Source organism: Lasioglossum baleicum, chromosome 12, assembly GCF_051020765.1.
Source record: "Lasioglossum baleicum chromosome 12, iyLasBale1, whole genome shotgun sequence".
NCBI lineage: Eukaryota > Metazoa > Arthropoda > Insecta > Hymenoptera > Halictidae > Lasioglossum > Lasioglossum baleicum.
This window is the reverse complement of record NC_134940.1, coordinates 1,088,043-1,108,297: the sequence shown is the minus strand read 5'-3', so window position 1 is coordinate 1,108,297 and position 20,255 is coordinate 1,088,043. Positions and strand designations below refer to the sequence as shown.

Below are 20,255 nucleotides of genomic sequence, written 5' to 3'. Positions count from 1 at the left end.
ACCATAAGTCGTAAACCGTGAACATTAGAATCGTGCGGCATACTTGTGCACTTTTGTTTCATTCGACTGGGACAATATACTTGAAAGTTGTTGCGGATACATCCAGGTTTCTGTTCGAGTTTAGAAGAGATTTTCGATGCAAAAACTGCCATTTCAACTGTTATTGCTACACGGGTCCCATGGAAATCACCGACACAGATTTCTCCGACACGGTTTTCACCGACAACATTTCACCGACTCCAGATTTGACCGACTATAGCTTTCGGCAACGAGCATTCGGCAACGAATTTGAGCGATAAAGAATTTGATCCACAACGACTTGAGACACAGTACATATGATAATACTGTATGATAATACTGTATGATAATACATACTGTGGTCGTCTTAAGTTGTTGTGGATCAAATTCGTTGTCGGCGAAAGCTATTGTCGGTCAAATCTGTAGTCAGTGAAATGTTGTCGGCGAAAACCGTGTCGGAAAAATCTGTGTCGGTGATTTCCATGGGACCCTTGCTACACTGCGGATTTTATGTATTTCGGGGGTTAGGTTAGACAGATCGATCTGTTCGGCGTGCGGCGTCGACTGTCGGACCGTTTTTTATTTGGGACTGGACGTGTCAAGCGAGTTTTCCTTTGTCGAACATATAGTACGTGTCAAAAGTTTAGACGCATTCTAAAAACGTCTCCTCTGATGAATCTCCGATTGATCTTTTTTATCGTACGTTTACAATACTTTGAAAAATTATGATTACTCCTAATATTATTCATATATGGCACTGCAGGGAAGAATTTTTAGCGATAATATGAAAAAGGGCCGTATCAAAAGTTCAGTCGCTCTTGCTTTTCTTGTTGTTTGTAACTTTCATCGTACACCAGTGACTATATTCATTATAAGAGTAAAGGAGACTCAGCGTTAAGATAACTGTAGAATTGTTTGTTTGAAAACGAAAACGGAAGAAAAGTACAGTGACTCCCACTAATATTTGGACACTCTTAAAAAGACGATAGCTTTTTTAACATTGGACCATACGATTTGAACTTTTTTGAGAAGTTGGAACAATTGGTTTGCTATACAACGTGAACAAAATTTTTGGGAAAAATTGCAAGTTGTCGAAACTGCAGAGAAAATATTAATAGTTGTATTTTGCGACTGTTTTTATATAGTGTTCCGTATTCAAATTATCAATTAATGTATCGATCCGTACTTGACGCTCCATCTAGAAAGGATCTATGCTTCTACAAGAGAACAAGTGTAGTCTAATACGTCCTAGAGAGCACTACGCGTAATCAGCCGCCTGTACAATCTTTGTGTTTGCAAAGTAGTGAAGGAATAGAAATTATAACAAAATGACACCAACTTCTTCGATCCGGACCACTGTGCGGCGTACTAGCCTGTACTAGCCTTTCCGACGGGCAACATGCAGCCGAATATTGCAAAATCATTGCTCGGAAACGTAAAAGAACGACTTTTGAGGCAAACAGCGCAGTAGATTGATCTTTCATCTGGCGATTTTGACTACTAAAAAGTCCCGTCTTTGCATTATCGAGAAATCAGAGGTCTATGCCCGGACCCCCTTGCAATCCTCGCGTACGTATACGTGGTCTAGCGGTGTGTGAGTTCACGCGCGACCGTCGTTTGCTAGGAGACGGCCCCCTTAAAAAAAAACCACGCGCGGCAGAAGAGAAACTTCTTGCAGTCTAGTAATGTTTAGAAGTAAATTAAGATTGGAAATGGTAAATAATCCTAATAAAGCGACAACAAGATCAGGAACAACTCTCGATGCAATATTTGCAAGACATTTAGACAATATTGAATCAAGAATATTTATATCATATTTTAGCTATCACACAAGCCAATTGTTTCAATGATAGAATCATAGAAAATCATAGAAGAAATAATGAACGACAAAATTTGCGACGCAAAGAAGGAGAGTTGTGGATCAAATTCGTTGTCGGTCAAAATCGATGTCGATCAAATTCGTTGTCGGTTAAAGGCGCTGTCGGCCAAAGCTATTGTCGGACAAATCTGGAGTCGGAGAAATGTTGTCGGCGAAAACCGTGTCGGAGAAATCTGTGTCGATGATTTCCATGGGACCCCATTTCAAATTCCCCGCTCCGTTCTCGTTCCGAACAAACAGCCTGTCGAATATAAATAGCAGCGCCAATTTGCATGAGACAGACTTTTGTATCCGCTATTCTAATACAACGTTGTCTTTCGCCACGAGCAAAAATTAATCGGTTCGATCCTTGAGCGCTCCAATCCTTCCGCGTCCGAATGTAACGCCTGTAACGACAGTACCTGTAAACTGTAAGGCATCGCTGTAAGGCTGTAAAGCCCCGCGGAGTATTCTGTAAAATAGCGTATTATTCGTCAGTGGATAACTCCTTTGTACATATCTCATTCTACATTATTGGTTCATTAAAAATTGTTGCGGAGGTCGTAGAAACCCGGCCTCTATTAAGTACTTCGCTGAGTTTGAATACCTACTCGATTCCTTCCGCAGTAGAAACGACTGTTTGGTCAATTAAGACGTCGACACTTCAGTCAGGGTTCGGTGTAACATTACTTCATATTACATAAGGAATAATGTTATCGGCGCCAGGTTCGATCAATTTCTACACTTAAATAGCTATGTTGTAGCAAACTCCAACGTTTTGATTTTGAACGTGTAATATAATGAATTTTATTTTTGTTTAATTTATTCAAAATCAAAATAATTTTGTGTTGTGGCTACTTATGTATACCAATACCAGTCATTTTGACTGGTACTTCTCAAACTGGAAATGTATCCTATAATCTGTTCACTTATAGTCACTGAATTCGTAATGAACGGGATTATTTATAGGTACTTAAAAAACGGTGGTCCACTTAAGAAATGAAGGTGACTTGATATCTCTAAGAAAGATGACATAAAAGCAAAATTTGTTTGCTATCCTGTGAGCCCCATTTTACCATTCAATTTTGTCCTGAAGACATTTCATGTATCTTTGAAGACAACAAAGATATTTAAGGTACAAACGTTAGGTGACTTGCCCTGTATAAACTGATTGCATTCGGAATTTCATTAGAACATAACATATCTGAAAGGTGGGTGCTATGGTACGGACGGTTTTGCTTCAAATGAGGTAAACGTGCTCAGCCTTGTTCTATATGCAATTGCTTCAAAACCGGCGACTTCGTGTGTATGAAACGTGTCCAACCATGGTGTTGGTCCAACTGGCGTAAAACGGCTGAAATACTTCTCTCGAAACATTCATTCACATTAGAATTGCCACACCAGTTAAATGACTGGTTTTACAATTTCATTTTAAAATTCTTACTTCATGTTATATTTTTTCCACAATGATGCGATGACTTCTGCAGCGATAAGTAAAGGTGTAATATAATGAATTTTATTTTTGTTTAATTTATTCAGAATTAAAATAATTTAGTATCATGGCTACTTATACCAATACCAGTCATTGTGACTGGTACTTCTCAAATTGGAAAAGTATCCTATAATAGATTTATACGTCTTACTCTGAAACATAAACATGAACACGAACATGAACACGAACACGAACACGAACATAAACATAAACATAGCCGCGATGTAAATTAAACATAGTCATCGATGTTGTTTCACGCGGTCATTTTGTATACCATAGTCGTTGGAATAGGACCTAATTCTTTTTTATATATAACGATATTTTACAAACCCTGTTACGGATAGAGAACAGATTCCGTTCGACTTTCTCACGCGAATCTCTTCAGGATCGTCTCTGGCAGGAAGCGTCCTGGATAACCTTTCGTATCATAAGTTGAACCTTTTAACGAAGACCGAGCCCTGGCCCTATTTAATTGGAAGTGACAACAAACGAGAGTCTGGTCCTAAGTGACCCCAGATTATGAACAGATCATCCCATTCATTGTAGGGGTATACATATAAAGCCCTTAGATTTTTACTCTCATGAGCTAGCACTTCTGTAGACACGAATCGCGTCACGTCGTGCTGCATATCGTAGAGTTAACTTGTCAGTGAGATCGGGCTAAAGCTCCCCTTCGTATCAAAGTTAACCATATAGATTCCGCGAGTTCGGTTTAAAATCTATTAGGCAGTGTTAAAGTTATTTCCGAGTTCCCCGCATTGCCAGTGCGTCAACATAGGTAATAATGCTACCTTTCAATTCCATCTTATTCAGTTGCGACAATTTCACAATTGTAACATATTCTTTTATAATCAGAATATATTTGTGTTTATTGGTAAATTCGTGCAAATCACTTAACCCATTATTATTGTTCCAAAATCCTAATCAAGTAATTGAACGTCCTCACATGATACAATCTTACCGTTCGGATTGTTTTGACGTGCCGTTTATTGCACCTCAAGCGTAGTCATTTTTTCCGCACTACAGGGCCTAAGAAGGAATGGTCAATTCAGTCCGAGCCAGCCTACCGAGCTAGTAATAGCTCTCACAGCATTTAAAGTTTTTCTAACCGTCAATAGTTCCATTTCAATGTAACAGTCAGAAAGTATCATATTGTATTATATGCGAACAGTACATACTATTGTAACTCACAACTGATAGACGTTTATTTCATTGTGTCGTGGAGTTTGAATAAATACTAAATATATAAAGTAATATTTGATCTCCCAACCTCGTTATCCCAACAGTTTCAATTAAATTATACTAGTTCCAACCGTCCAAACAGAGATTTATTCAACCTAGTGGCTCCCCAATCTCGCATTGGGTTCGTGCACGACAACTCTACCAACCTAGCGGCTCCGTGATTACGCATCAGGTTCGTCCGTATCCTAACAGCTTCCTATGCTCTTATCCAACCTCCCAGCGGCTCCCCAATTTCGCATTGGGTTCGTCCGTGGTGTTCTACAACCTCCTTAGCAGCTCCCCAGTTTCGCATCGGGTTCGTCTACGCGTCGCTCCTAGTGACTCCCCAATTTCGCATGGGGTTCGTTCACGAAGTTTCACTTTCCTAGCAGCTCCCTGATTACGCATCAGGTTCGTCTGCGTTTGTCTCCATTCCTGAAGGCTCCCTGACTTTGCGTCAGGTTCGTCCTCGCTGTCTATATTCCTAGCGGCTCCCCAATTTCGCATTGGGTTCGTCCGCGTACCTTAACTAACAAATTGAGGCCATATTCCTTGGGTAACAACCCTTCGTCGGCCACTCGTTCTGCTCGCGGCTCTGGCTCGTAACAACCCTACAAATGGCAAAACGATTGAAAATCTCTGAATTATTGCAAAAAGTGAACAATATACCAATAGAATGCTCTGATATCGAGGATAGCGAATTGTACGAACACGAATAACGTGAATCAGAAGAAAATGAAATTGAACTTTATAGTGATTCTAGTGATAATGAGATTATAGACAATGAAAATGTTCAGAAGTCCTCGGAAAGTGAATGAGAAAATATTTTGAATTTACGTGCTTGTGTGCCTTCAAGTTCTGAAGATGAAAATTAAAGTATACAAGATCATTATACAAGATCACAGAACCAGTAGGAAAAAAATAATAGAAGGGTCTACTGTTGGAAGATTACCACTATGTACATAATATTTTCAAAGACATATTTGGTCCCGTACTCCTTTTATAAGATAGTAAGAGAGAAATCAATAAATATAAAAATATTCTATTATTACGTATTTTTTAAAGACCAGTCATTTTGATTGGTTTTGGTAGATATGCTTTGCTTTGACTCTCGGTAGTTCTAGTGTTAAATGAACATCCATTAAAATTCTTACTCGCCAAACTATTTAACATTGTAATTCTCGAAATTATATTAATATCGCAGTAACGAGTAGTTACTGTATTATATTTTCATGGAACTTAACGCAATTATGTGACGGAAACTTCGTTAAACTATTAGGAACTCGGTGCTATAGGCAATGTTACTGCCCGCCACAGACTGACATAACTTGTAACCCGTTATAAACTAAGATTTTCGATAAATACAAATTATGTTCGATCAACTCTCGTCGTTAGAACGTAATTTGTTACTATGAAATTCACAACGAGGAATCTGAATACAGAGACTAAAAACGCTGGATAATAAACTTTATTGAGTATCAATATTTTATGAATAACGTATCCGTTACGTACTCGTTCAATCACTTTGAATTTAATCATCGGTGGTCGGGGATTTTGCGACAATGCCAACAAGTACTAATGTATTATCGATCACACCTAAATCAGTTTTAACTATTTTGTATATGTTTTCTATATGTTCTCGAATAGCTGTACATATTACCTATACATTACATACATAAATACAGTACATCAGGCGTGGGCAATTTTGCCTCAATTGAGGCGAAACTGTCCCCACCGCAGCGCCCACTGTCCCCCACCAGCATCCGTCGTTACTATGTAGGAAGGACGCGTTTCGCGTGTCGCAAGCAGTGCGCAGGCCTCGTGCACTCGTGCATCGGAGCTACGAGGAGCGCCACCGAAAGGAAGCTTGGTGGGGGAAGCAGGCGTTTGAGGGGCTCCATCCGTGCCCACGCCTGCAGTACATAAAACCAAAATAGAATTTTATTTCGGTTTAAAGGAAATTATAATTATTAACATACATTTTTATCAGAATCTGTTCGGAATCTGCATCACGAATCAGACTCGATATTATTGTAAGGCAACCTCTTATTGAGGTTACAACTGTACAATAAAAAATAAAAGTGACTAATATAGTCGATATAGGCATGTGTTGTGTGTACACATTCAATATTTTAAATTAACCATTGTTTTCTTCTGGCCAACATATTGATTAATGAAACTGGCCCTGTATTTACACCAAAAGTTTTTCCTAGTTAGGAAGTTGAGTATTTGCAATTTACAGAAGTAAATTTTTGTTCAGCCTATTTAGGGCTATTCAGCTGGGTTAGGTCTGGGTTAGATTAGGTCTGTGTTAGAAAGTTATCAAAGCTAAAAGTTCTCTGATTTATAATAAAACATAACGTAGGTACTCCGGAACACTTACCGAGACCGATATAATTCAGTGAACTTTTAGCTTCGATAACTTCCTAACGAATAAGTTTAGGGCATAAGTATGTTAGTACTTTTATGTAAAGCACAACACACTGCATCGATTGGTGCAGTCAAAAATGTAGGTTTCCATTTTAAGAAAAAGTGCAGTTGCATTTTTCTGATACACCGATGCACAAAAGTGCATAAAATTAGTTGCCTAGTATGCACCGTCTGATGCCATTCAACTTTTTCTTACAACATTTTCCTCTTTTCCCGACCGTTTAGGAGGTACAGACTGTTCCAGTTGCGTGGGACACCCTGTATGTCCGCTGTCTAGTTATATGACTATGTCAAATATTTTTCACCGTAGTATACATATATGTATGGAATGTTTTATCAAAATTGGGTGATGTTCCCTGTCAGAAATATCAGTTCTGAATGAAATCTTTCCATTGAAAAGTATTACTCAATTCTAATTTTAAATGAGTTCTTGACGAGTTCACGCGTTCGAATTGTCAAATTAAATTGTGAACTTGGATGAAGCATTTGATCCTAGCATTATTCACGGAAAGCTGATCGAAGCAAATCTGTGTTACAGTCGAAAGTACAGAATCCAGTGGAACAATCCAGAATTCATCGTACGACAGGGGTGATGGAGGACCCAGCACGATGGTAGTCCTGAATGATTGCAGCGCATCCTCAAGATTAAGGCGAGGATTTAAGGTGAGAAACTGCAACCAAATATCGCCAGACTAGGAAACTAGCTCGTGAATTTTCTGCGAGACTCACGATAGCACATTTTCACCGGTTTTTAGTAGGTATTTCAGTAAGTTTCTGCAAGTTTACTTATTAGTCCAGTCGCCAAGTACTTTTACCTGGAAAGTATTCCGAACTTAATGAAATTTTGGCACGTCATTTGGGGGTACTCTGGGGAGGCGGATCTGAGTTTTTCGACCTCGAGGACCCTGTGCTAACTTGGGGGGGGGGGGGGGAAACCACGATTTTTGTTACCTGTTTTTGGTATTTCGTCTATAACTCAAAAACTATGGGCCTACGAACTTTTTCTTCTCATTTTTGAAAAGAGCATTTCCTTCAAATTTCACTTGTCCAACGTATTTTTTGACCCAATAGATACCGAGAGACAGGTGTTCAAAATTAGAAAATGTTTCTCAAAATGACACTTTGAGCCACACATTGTGACATTTAGCAGGAAATTGCAAGTTTTTGACTCATAATTTTAGTTTTCCAATACATCTACTGTTGTGAGCTGACGAGAAGATCCCCGGGGGGGCACAGAGGCAAGAGGGGTCTCCAGCTAGCGCCGCCTACCCCCACCTCTGACGGTCCGTACTCGCCGCCTACCCCCACCTCTGACGGTCTCGTACTCGCCGCGTGACCACGCCCTTTCAGCTGCTACGTCACACGACGCATAGTAGTAGGATTCCCGTATTTACAGAGGGCTACGATGTTTCACGACTTACAGCCAATATTCAATGCCGTGAATACGAGGATCCTATTGCAGTCATGAAAAGTGACAATTTACACAAGGAGAATGCAAAGCCTTCGCGTCACAGATTTAGTTGAGACTTTACAGAGTTACAGATCTCGTTCCCCTGATTACGAATATACCCCATTATAGAGGCAACTATTCAGTAATTTTCAAGATATTTGCAAATTAAAGTTTTGTGGACGCAACATGTCAGTTTACATAGTTCACTCTTTTACTAATTGTAAGTAATGGTGTGGCGTAGCGGCAGCGAGCTGAACTGCTATGCCGTGGACTCGGGTTCGAGTCCCGTCGTGGTAACTTTTTTTATTTGTTTTTTAGCTTTTTATATTAGAAACAGAGAGCGAGAGAGCGGGAGAGAGAGAGCGAGAGAGAGAGAGAGCGGGAGAGAGAAAGCGAGAGAGAGCGGGAGAGAGAGAGAGAGAGAGAGAGAGAGAGCGGGAGAGAGAGCGAGAGAGAGCGGGAGAGAGAGAGAGAGAGCGGGAGAGAGAGAGCTTATAATATATATACGATTATTAATATGTGCTGTAGAATGTTAATGTCAATACTGATTTTTACATTTTATAATAAGAATAGGAAAATAAGAAAGTTTTACGTCATGACAATTTTTCAGCAGTATTCTGAATTTTGTGCCTACGCCGTTGAGTACCCTCACTGAGTACCCTAGGGTACGTCTGATTCCCTCTCTTCGTCACGCGACTCGAGTAGTGGGGGTGACTGCGTCGGCCAATAGAACGCTCTAGTCGAAACTGCGTGTGACCCTAGGCGCCCCCCCTCCAAGCCAACCAATCGGGTGCGCATTCTTGCCTACGTCACCGCATTCCTGCCAGGGATCTTCTCGTCAGCTCACAACAGTACATATAATCTACATACTATGTATACCCCTTACATTATAAGGCTCAAAATGTCATTTTGAGAAACATTTCCTAATTTTGAACACCTGTCCCTCGGTATCTATTGGGTCAAAAAATACGTTGGAACAGTGAAATTTGAAGGAAATTTAATGCTCTTTTCAAAAATGAAAAGGAAAAGTTCGTAGGACCCATAGGTTTTGAATTATAGACGAAATACCAAAAACAGGTAACAAACATCGTGGTTTTTTCCCCCTCCCCAAGTTAGCACAGGCTCCTCGAGGTCGAAAATTCCGATTCGACTTCCCAGAGTACCCCCAAATGACGTACCAAAATTTCATTAAGTTCGGAATACTTTCCAGGTGAACGCCCTTTTTTCGACCTGGCGACTGGACTATACATATACAGGGTCTTCCATTGAGAAGTGTTATTGTAAATTATTGCAATTAACAATTTTTTTACATTTCTATAATACAATTTTATATTTTTATAAATATAAAATATGAAAACAAAAACTGTGTGAAAAAGTTAAGATTTACTATAGAAAGAAGTATATTTTTATCTCTTTTGTGTCTCGTAACTTTCAACCAATATACATTCCTCAAAAAAATTAAGGGATCACTTGTTCGAACCCGAAAAATTGCTCCCACTTTACGTGATCATAATTCCGTCAAAAATTGCCGTATCGATATCGTTAAACAATGGTTTGAAAGCCTGAAACCTCTACTTTCAGATGGTCTGTTACAAATTGTTGCTATGTTGGTTTTTTACAAAGTTATAGCGAGATAACGACAACATTGACGGTTAACAAAAATTTTGTGCAACTTTGGAACATCACACGGGGAGGAACAAATTTTTTTGATAAATTGCGTTAATATCATTTGGAAGGGCTATTTTTCCTGTATAAAATGTGTGGTTGTTGATTATTGTGCGATTTTTTTTATTCGAGTTATTCAACATTGAAGTAAATACAGGCTTTTTAACTTTAATTGGCTCCAGAAAGCGAAAAAATTATCGTAGAATCTTGTGCAAAAAAGCAATAGAAAGAGCGTTTCTTTCTCTTCAAGGCACTCCTTTTGTTTTTTCAATTTCATTAACATTTCGATATACCAGGTGTTTCTAAAAATATGCTTAAAAAATGCACAATTTCCATGTTTCCTTTAACTCGCTGTATCTCGGCGAGAAATGATCATAATACCATGATCCCAACGTCAGATTGAAGCAGAGATTCTGCCGATTCGATTGAGTACCCCATGAACTCGCTGCGACTATTTTTAATTATGGCAGCTGTGTTTGAAGTTCGTGCTTCGCAGAAATTAGCGCGCCACGTACAGCGGCTGCCTGACATCTCTGAATACGTAAAATCAAAGAACTTTCGATAGGAATGAGGTAGAGCGATGAAATTTTTTTTAAATTAAAGCTGAAACTTGGCAGAATATGGGAAAATAGGGAGATTATGGTACCAACGTTTTTTAACCTTGAGAAATTTCGTTAAACATGTAGAATTTCAAGAAAATGTGGTTTCTCCAGTACTAGGCGCGGAAAAAATTTTTTTTAACATGCTATATATCATTTTCAGTAGATTTTTTCACACTGATTTCAAATATGGTCTCAAAATTTGTCTACGACCTCAGGATTTTGCAAGAAATCGATTTTCGTCTCTTTCGAGTGTTTTAAATAGCATCATATGTTTTGGACATCGCAGGATTGTTGCTGATGTCGAGACGAATTCAACAGTGTATTATGTTATGCTATGGCCTTGAAGTGACATTAAGTTCAAAAATTTGTGACAACGTAATTTTAATGAAAAATTATTTCTACATTGTACACGACACACCAATCAATAATGTTCAAGAACTACGGAATCGCATAACAACTGCACGTAATAACTAGACGGCGGATCTTTAAGCATTTATGAAAAAATTGGTTGAGTTAAATATAAAACGGTAAAAGATCAGAAAAATTTAAGAACACTATAACATTGAATTTAATGCAACAAAGTTATTAGGAAATAAAATCAATTTTTGTTTTACTTCTGCTTCCCATGATCAATGCAGAACATTTTTGTTTTGCATAAAGATCCGCAAACTTATTGCTAATAACATAAACCTAGATGCCCTAATTATAGCGACAACAAAAAATCTAATACAGAGAGCGTAAGTCTGTCGCATAGGAGATGAAGATAATTTGCAGTTCGAAGTATTTGAACGCACTTTAAAGCAGTATAACTTTTTTATAATTGTACGAAACGACCTGATATTCTGTTAGAAATTACCAAGCATTGGTTTACTAAATGATCTGCAAAAATATTTTTTTTTTAATAGTTGCGTGCAAAAATAAAAAAAGTATTTCTTAAAAACTTTTTTATTTGGGTACTTAATGAAAATTTGAAATATATATTTTGTAGATCTATGTTAGTTATATACATGCTGAAAATTTTATCATCTACAAAACGCATATTTTAAATTTTCATTACGGGCTCTAATAAAAAAGTTATAAATAGTCTTTACTTATATCTTTTACTTTCTCATGTAATGAGAATTTTTTCAAAATCTTTTTTGCATATCATTTGGTAAATCAATTCTTCTAATTACTAAAAAAAGTCTGGTCGTTTGGTCTGATTACAAAAATGTTATACTATTTTAAAGAGCGTTCAAGTACTTTCGTGGTTCACTGTGTATGTTGATATCTATAATCACTTACTAAACATTTAGGTATTGTGTGAGGTGTTATATAGTTGTAAGGAATGTTTAATTTTTTAGTTAAAATAGCTCCGAGTGCAAAGAGTTAGAGACCCATTAAAAATGATGTAGCATAAAATATTCTAATAACAGGGAGTTTGAAATAGTTTATAAATTGCAATAGTACAATTACAATATAACACATAATAGTACATGCTCTTTACGTAAGCGTATTAAGTTTGAAAGTCACGTTATGTACCAGCATTAAATTTCTAACTCACACGAGAAGATATTAGATAAGGAACTACGTGACAGACATGCGAATGGTGGAAATTCAGAGAAAATGAACGGCGAATTTTTTACCTTCATAGTGTAGAAAGTTTAATAAGTATGCAATTAAGAGCTAAATAGAATTCACGTTAATGAAAATTGTGTAATTTTCGCGGCATTGGTTAAAGTCCTCTTACAATCCACTTCTTTCATTTCCTTAACTCATATAATGAACCAATTTATATAGTATACGTGTAAATATCATTTGAATCCAATGAGCACAGGAATATCCTATGTACGTCCAAGGAAGGTCTGTTTCGGATATTCGGGACGATCGGAAAACGTCCAGAATATCCTAGTAACGGGCTAGTAACATCCTAGTAACAGCCTCTGAATGGTCATGTTACGAAGTAGAATATCCTGAGAACGTACGGTGGCGACATTCCTAGAAGGTTTTTAGAATGTTCGAAAGTAACGTTCTATGGAAATTCCTAGAACATTTTTAGAATGTTCGAAAGTAACGTTCTCTGGAAATTCCTAGAAGGTTTTTAGAATGTTCGACAGTAACGTTCTCTGGACATTTTGTGAACGTTTAAAAAAGTAACAACATTTATTTAAAATTTCATTTATTTTATAATTTTTTTCGCATTTGGTATATGTAACAAACAAGATTTTACAAGATTATACGGACATTTACGAACATAACAAGATTTTAAGTACATTTGCTTCTTATTTCCGACTGCTGCAACTTCTTGGCTCCGCTTCCTGTTGTCTTCCTTTCAAACTCTCTGGGTCTGTTTAGAGTCAGCAATTCCCCGCTGGAGGCAGTAACTAGAAATAAAATATGTTTTTATGAAAAAAGATATACTAATTACAGTAATAGGATGAGATGTACAGCTATGAATGTAATAATTTAATGTTCAATATGTAGAGCGATTTTTTTTTTGTATCTACTTACCAATGTTGGTTTTCTTCTCCAAACTTGGGGCGGTGGGTAAAATTGTCTTTTCTGTCCCACACAATTTTTCTTCGCCGCTTGCGTATAGTCACAGCTCGTTACAGACGAGTACACTCCTCATCTTGAATTTCCAGGATTCATCGTTTACTTTGTCGATATTCTGCGCGCCGTGTAAATAGTACTGTCATTTTTTCTTCTTCGGCAATAACCACGTTTTCACTTTATAGGTTAGGATTTCGCCACTGTACTATTTACTTTTTCCGTTTTTACGTAATCAGGGCACATAACCTGACACGAATTATTCACGTATATTAGTCAGCTTATTAGTGAAACACGCTTGTGTTTATTATATGAGAGGCCTTCGATGGCGCACAAGACGATGGCGCACGACGAGATGGCGCACGCTCAATTGGACACAGCTCTTTTGCGCACACGGCTGTTTGGCGCACAGCGGGATTGCACACCACAGAATACGAATTGCGCACATGTAGAATTGGACACAAAATGGATTGCGCATGGAACGAGAATTCAGCTGTTGTTTACCATCATGAGTTGTGCTGGGTGATTAGTTTATGGTTATATTTTCTAGTTATATTTTCTATATATGCATGATATGTCTATATATAGTATCAGAATTTTTCAGTGGTGTTAGTTTTACGGGTTATCGTGTAAGATGTTATAAATTATGTAGGATCTCAGGAAAAATGAGGGCACCACCGCCGCGGGAATCGAACCCCGGCCTCACTGGTGGTGGCCGATCGACTAACGCGCTCTCACCCACGGAACCCTCCCATTCTTCCCAATCTCCTATAGTACACTTGATCTGGGGGTCCTGATCCCACACTCGGCCATCCTGCAACGACATTCGCCCTCGAATGTCCGTCACAGCGTCGTCGTCTCATCGACTCTCTTTCGTGTTGTGGCCATACTCAGAGCCACCAAACATAATTCGCAATTTCTCGTCAACTCGCAACAACTCACAAACTCACAACTCCTCACAGCGCCATCGTGCGGTGATCGGTGTTCCCCCAATCCCACTTCTGACACCAATTGTAGGATCTCAGGAAAAATGAGGGCACCGCCGCACTGTGGGTTGAAACACGAAAAACGCGGACAAAAGTCATTTTTCTGACTAAACGAAACATGTAAAATTGTATTATTAACTTGTCAGTAGATAAATGAGGCATCATTTTCTACATTTCATTTTCCAAAATTCCATATCTATATCCTACAATTAAATGCTAAAGTTCAATAAAAATTCATGAGCTTATCTTCTCCTGAATTTTTTAGAATATCGTCTCATTTAGTACGTTATAACTTAATACACGTATGAGTAAGGATGTTTTGCATGTACTTAGCTGAAAGCGTGTTTCAAGACGAAAATAATAAGCATGGATTTGATATGCTTTTGTTGTATATAGCACCTATAAACATTGATGAAACAAAGAGTAATTTTCAAGCTTTTTTTCTATTCAAATACAGTTATAAACCGAACGCCAACGATCGCCACAATAAAATTTATACAACGTTATTGGTACACATGTGTACAATAAAACTAAAAAGGTTTCACCTGCAGATAGCAGCAGATGTGTATACTGTCTCACAAAAACGATGACGCGCGAGGTGAATGCGCGGTTGCGCCGCACAGTGGGTAAAACCGATGAATTCTGTGTCAAAATCAAAGAACTTTTGATAGAAATGAGATAGAACTATGAATTTTTTTTAAATGAAAGCTGAAACTTTGCAGAATATGGGATAATTATGAAAATTGTGGTACGAACGTTATTTAACATTGAGAAAATTCGTTAAACGTGCACAATTTCAAGAAAATTGTGGTTTTTCCAATACTACGCACGGAAAAATTTTTTTCTTATCATGCTATATATCATTTCCAGTAGATTTTTTCACGCTGATTTCAAATCTGGTATCAAAATTTGTCTACGACCTCAGAATTTTGCAACTTTAATTTTTTGTGAACACAACTTATGAAATCATTTTTTCGTTTAAATGACTTGGTAACCCACTAGTTTGAAGGCATATTGTATTCTCATATATAAAACACATTAAAAATAATCATAATGAAGTATTTGAACGTTTACTTAACGTATATCTATAACATACAGTAGCGGACAAAAGTTTAAGACCGCTCTAAAGAAAACGATAACTTTTTTAATATTGTACTATACGATTTGACAATAAAAAAAAATCATAGGCCGAGTCCCTCCGTGAACCCTCTATTTATGTAAATCCGTTACTATCCGCGAACGTGAAATCACATACACATACATACACATCGGTGAAGAAGACAACAGTGAAGAGGATGACTATGGGATATGGTCCGGCGATTAACATAAAGTAAATTATACTATAATTTATACTATAAATAGCTTAAAAATATACCATTATTAATAATAAAACAATTAATAACATGTACGTCCCAATTCGAGAAAACCGTTTCTAAAAAACCTTACATAACTTTTATGGGTTTGGAATTAAACAAAATCTGATTGTTAATTTGAATTCAGCACCTCAAAATCTATAAAACGATACTATTTTTATTAATTTAAACTTAGAAATAGTTTCAGAAATGATTTTTGTCCGCGTTTTTCGCGTTTCAACCCACTGTGCGCCGCGCCGCCGCGGGAATCGAACCCCGGCCTCACTGGTGGTAGCCGATCGACTATAAAGGTGAGCGCATACTAGAGGGTCTCAGGAAGGCCGCGGATCGTCTCGGGAAGGCCAAAGCCACCGATGGACAACCATGCGGCAAGGAAGCAGGGCTACCTGCTGTGCAACATTTATTGATGCAGTGACTGCTGTCACCGCCGAGATGATGGTATCTCGTTAGCGCTGCTATGCCTCCTGTGCCTCTCGACCACGGAGCACCGTGCTCTCGACAGTCTCGACGATTCAACGGGAGAACATGTACCCAGCTCCCCTACGGGACGCAGCTCAAACTAATTTCGAGGTCACAAACGGATCTACACCCTTACGTACCATCACTGCCGTGGACTGGTCTAGTCATCAGAGAGGAGCAGTGATGCCATATGCGGGGAGTCACGGTGAAATGATGTACCCCTTCTTTGATGACGGGGAATGAGTGGGACGAATGGGAGACACGTTGCACGTGCGCGATGGGGACCGTAGAGTGTGCGCCTGCGCACGGTGCTGGAATGGAATAGTGGAAGGGGTATGTAGGAGAGTACGGGAGCTCCGTTTGGAGCTCATTATGGCAACACTGGAGAGGAGGTACAGCTTGTCAAATCTAGTTGTGCGGCTGAATGTTCCCCGCAAGGGGAAATCTCCCCGCTGCGCAATGGTAGGTAGGCGGAACCTCAAAACTGATCGTCACCTGTCAAACGATGCACGTGGCGACAGTTCAGTTAAAAAGTAAAGTGACACAAGTGTATTCACACAATGTATGTTTACTGCTGTAAGAAATAATGGACAGTACGCACTTTTGACGAGGTGTGTACCTTACCGTTCATATGTTGCATCCTTCTCTCGTCAAGTGCGGTCTTTCTTTTTGTCTGCGCATTCCTAAGTTTTGCTCAACCGCACAGGTAGATTTGACAAGCTGAACATCATCTCACCGTGATTCCCCTCATCTGGCGACACTTACTTCTTGCACGGGCCGCCACAGCGCCAACAGTAGTCAAAGAGTTAACGAAGGTTTTTTGCAATTATCTCGGAAACTATGTCCGAGCGACGGGCAGATGTATAGAGGAAAGTTGTTCAAAATATTATCCTTGCGAACATATGTCATGATCAAGGTCATCCGAGGTGTCTCCCCTATATTTAATATTTGCCGTCATATCTTATACACTATTCGTTTTTACAGCTTTGGGTAGTGGTAGATTTTAGCATTTTATGTTGATTTTACATTATTCAAATAGTGAACATTTCAGAAGTATTCTTATTAAATATGCGTGTCACATTACGTTTATAGTACGTAAAAATAACTTATCTTTAGTAAAGGAAAAATAAAAATAAATTTGCTAGTATGCCAGTTATAATTTTCAACTTTAATCATAATAACTTGATAACTATGTATATTAATGTCACACCAAATAGTAATTACAATTACATTTAATATTTAACAACAAAAAGCAGTAGAAGATTATGGGAAACACTCCCATACGGGAACACATTTTCCTTCATTATTCAATACAAGATCCAAACTGCATTCGCAGCCCGTACGGCATCCCTGAAACAAATATGCAATTTAAGATCATACAGTAATTCTTCGATCGAAGTCTCAACAGGGAGTTAGTCCCGTTTCCCCAATTGTCTCTTTAGCGAGAGCCGGGTCCCACCGGTACCCTCTCTGTCCGGTTGAGAGTTGAGAGTGTGCGCATAGACTTAAGTGTGCGTAATGTGTAAATAACAGCATTTCCCCACCGCCTCGGAACCAGGGACTTCTACCGGTATACAAAATACCGGTACATACATACCGGTATTTCCCCCATTACCTTTATAGAAACCGTTATGTTATATCCCCATATGAAAATACCGATATATTTTCTAATATTTGCCGGTAATTTTTTTAATTTTCTTATTTTATTTAAAAAAATATTCTTGATTCAATTTTGTCTAAATGTCTTGCAAATACTGAATCGAGAGTTGTTCCTGATCTTGTTGTCGCTTCATTAGGATTATTTATCATTTCCAATCTTAATTTACTTCTAAACATTACTAGACTGCAAGAAGTTTCACATCTGTCGCACGTGGTTTTCCACGCGTATGTTTTTAATTTTTTTTTTTAATTGAAAAGACTACATACGTCATGTGGTTAGGCATACCGTACATGCTTTTGGATTGAGCCTTTTCAAAATTTCGTTATTTTTGCGGTAGGACGTACCGTTCCCGAGATACAGGCATTTTTTAATTTTTTTTTTTTGAAAAATCAAAAGACTACATACGTTATGTGGTTGAGCATACTCTACATGTTTTGGGTCGAGACTTTTGAAAATTTCGTTACTTTTGCGGTAGGACGCACCGTTCCCGAGATACAGCCATTTTTTATATTGTTATATATTGTTATTGTTCGATTGGAAAACAAAATCGCGTCTTAATTTTAACCTATCATGTTTACCTTTACTAGCGTAATACCGGCAGCCAAAGCATATCGGTAAAATTGTAAGTCTCTAAATGCAATAAAAATTATATTGTTCCGCCACATACAGGTGGCGTTCAAACGACAATGTATCGCGTGATAAAGAAAGAGACAGAGAAAGCGAAAAATACCGGTATTTTATAGCGGTTACCGGTATAGCTCTGTTGGCTAAATACTGGTATGAAAATTATACCCTGCTCGAAACCAAGAGAAAAAAAGGCCTGAGGTATTTAGCACAGGGCGCACGCTGCTACATTAAAGCCTCCTCTCGATGGACAAGGTATAGACACTTCAAAGCATGAACCAAATAATGCGAGCACAATGTACAAAAGTACAAAGTCAGTCTTTGAATCAAGCTATCGTTTTTTATAAAATAGCACGAGATCTTAAACAATTTAAATGACATATGTAACTATTATATTGTTGATTTCATTTTTCATTGTAGTATATAAAATCAACTCCTGAATAACTTAAAAATAATTCCTGATATTTTTGAAATTCCTTCTATATTCATGAATTTCACATGCATACCAACACACATTTGTTCGAAACAATATTTTGTTAACGCATTGACTGCAACGATTTAATTTCATACAAATTTCGCCAATTTCAATCAACCAAGCTATTAGCGTTATTAATACAATAACAATTCTTAGTTACTTGATAAAAATGTTCTCACGTTACAATATAATTTAATTAATTTCAGCATTAATAAATTGATATCCAGTTGCATTCGTTTCACGACAATCATTTTGAACACTAGATTATATTACCGGCAATTAGGCAATTTTCTAATAGTCTTTTTTAAGTTGCAGTTGATGACTTGAAAATTGCTCAGTCGATTGATGAATACTTTAATCGTAATTCAACAAATTTTTAAAATTAATACAACGTAACTACTTCTAAAATTATTAATTCAAGCAAAAAATTATCGAATTGCTTTTTATATCTACAACTCAGACTTTAAGAAACTCGTCACACAATAGACTTCTATGGCGATCAACGCGATAAACTACTCGAAAAGCTGAAATATGGCGTGGAAATCTTATACAATAACATTTTTGTGTTTGGTTCTTACCATTGCACAAAGTGACGGATACAGATTCCTACAAGTTCGTGGACAGTAAGATCCACATTCAGTCCAAGATTGGTTGGGTGGACAGCGGTCATCAGCATTCACTGTTTAAGTGATACAACGATTTATTAGTATACAATTTTATAAAACTGACAGTCATACATTTTTATATAAATATGCAATTACTATGGACTTATGGAGTTGCACTAACGACAATTGCACGAATAAATGAATAGCAAGATTAGAAATAATGAAAGGAGATAACATTTTTAAAGGAAATAGAAATTAAGATAAAAGGACATACAACCGTAAATAAAAATAAAGAATTTAATCATATACTTCAATAACTACGCAACCATTATCATACATCAGAATAATATTTAAAAGTCAGATCCAGAGAATAGTTTTTCATAAATGAACCTTACGACTTCAGTTTTTCTACCAATCCAGATAAATTAGTTTACTACGTCATGTGTAATGAAAATTTTGGCTAAATTGCGGTTAGTCAGAATTACGGAACAAATAGTGAAAGTTGCTATATACAACTTTTTTATTTTGGCCTATAACGAAAATTTCATAAAAGTGTTTTGAGGATATACGTAAGTTACATGATTTACGAGCTATAAACAATTGAAAATTGTGCCAATTACAGTTTTTCACGATTTTCAGCCTATCTTTGTCGATTTACGCGATTATCCGGCCATTTAAGGTCATATAATTTTTCCATATTCTTATTTGGAAAAAAATTACAAATCCAACGATATATAATACTTTATAGTTACGATGAATTTCAAAAATTTCGAAATTTTCAATTTAAATGCACCACGGGATCCTTTTA

At 37.6% G+C, this 20,255-nt stretch overlaps 1 protein-coding gene across 3 annotated transcripts in view; it reads left to right on the top strand.

The window, feature by feature from the left end:
- The window catches only part of LOC143214707 (cholecystokinin receptor type A), a 635,098-nt gene that overhangs the window by 435,447 nt on the left and 179,396 nt on the right, over nt 1-20,255 (top strand). For all 3 annotated transcript variants that reach the window (XM_076436060.1, XM_076436058.1, XM_076436059.1), the window contains one exon: nt 7,558-7,682. In XM_076436060.1, the coding sequence (XP_076292175.1) occupies nt 7,558-7,682 (125 nt within the window). The remainder of the gene's footprint in view (nt 1-7,557; nt 7,683-20,255) is intronic.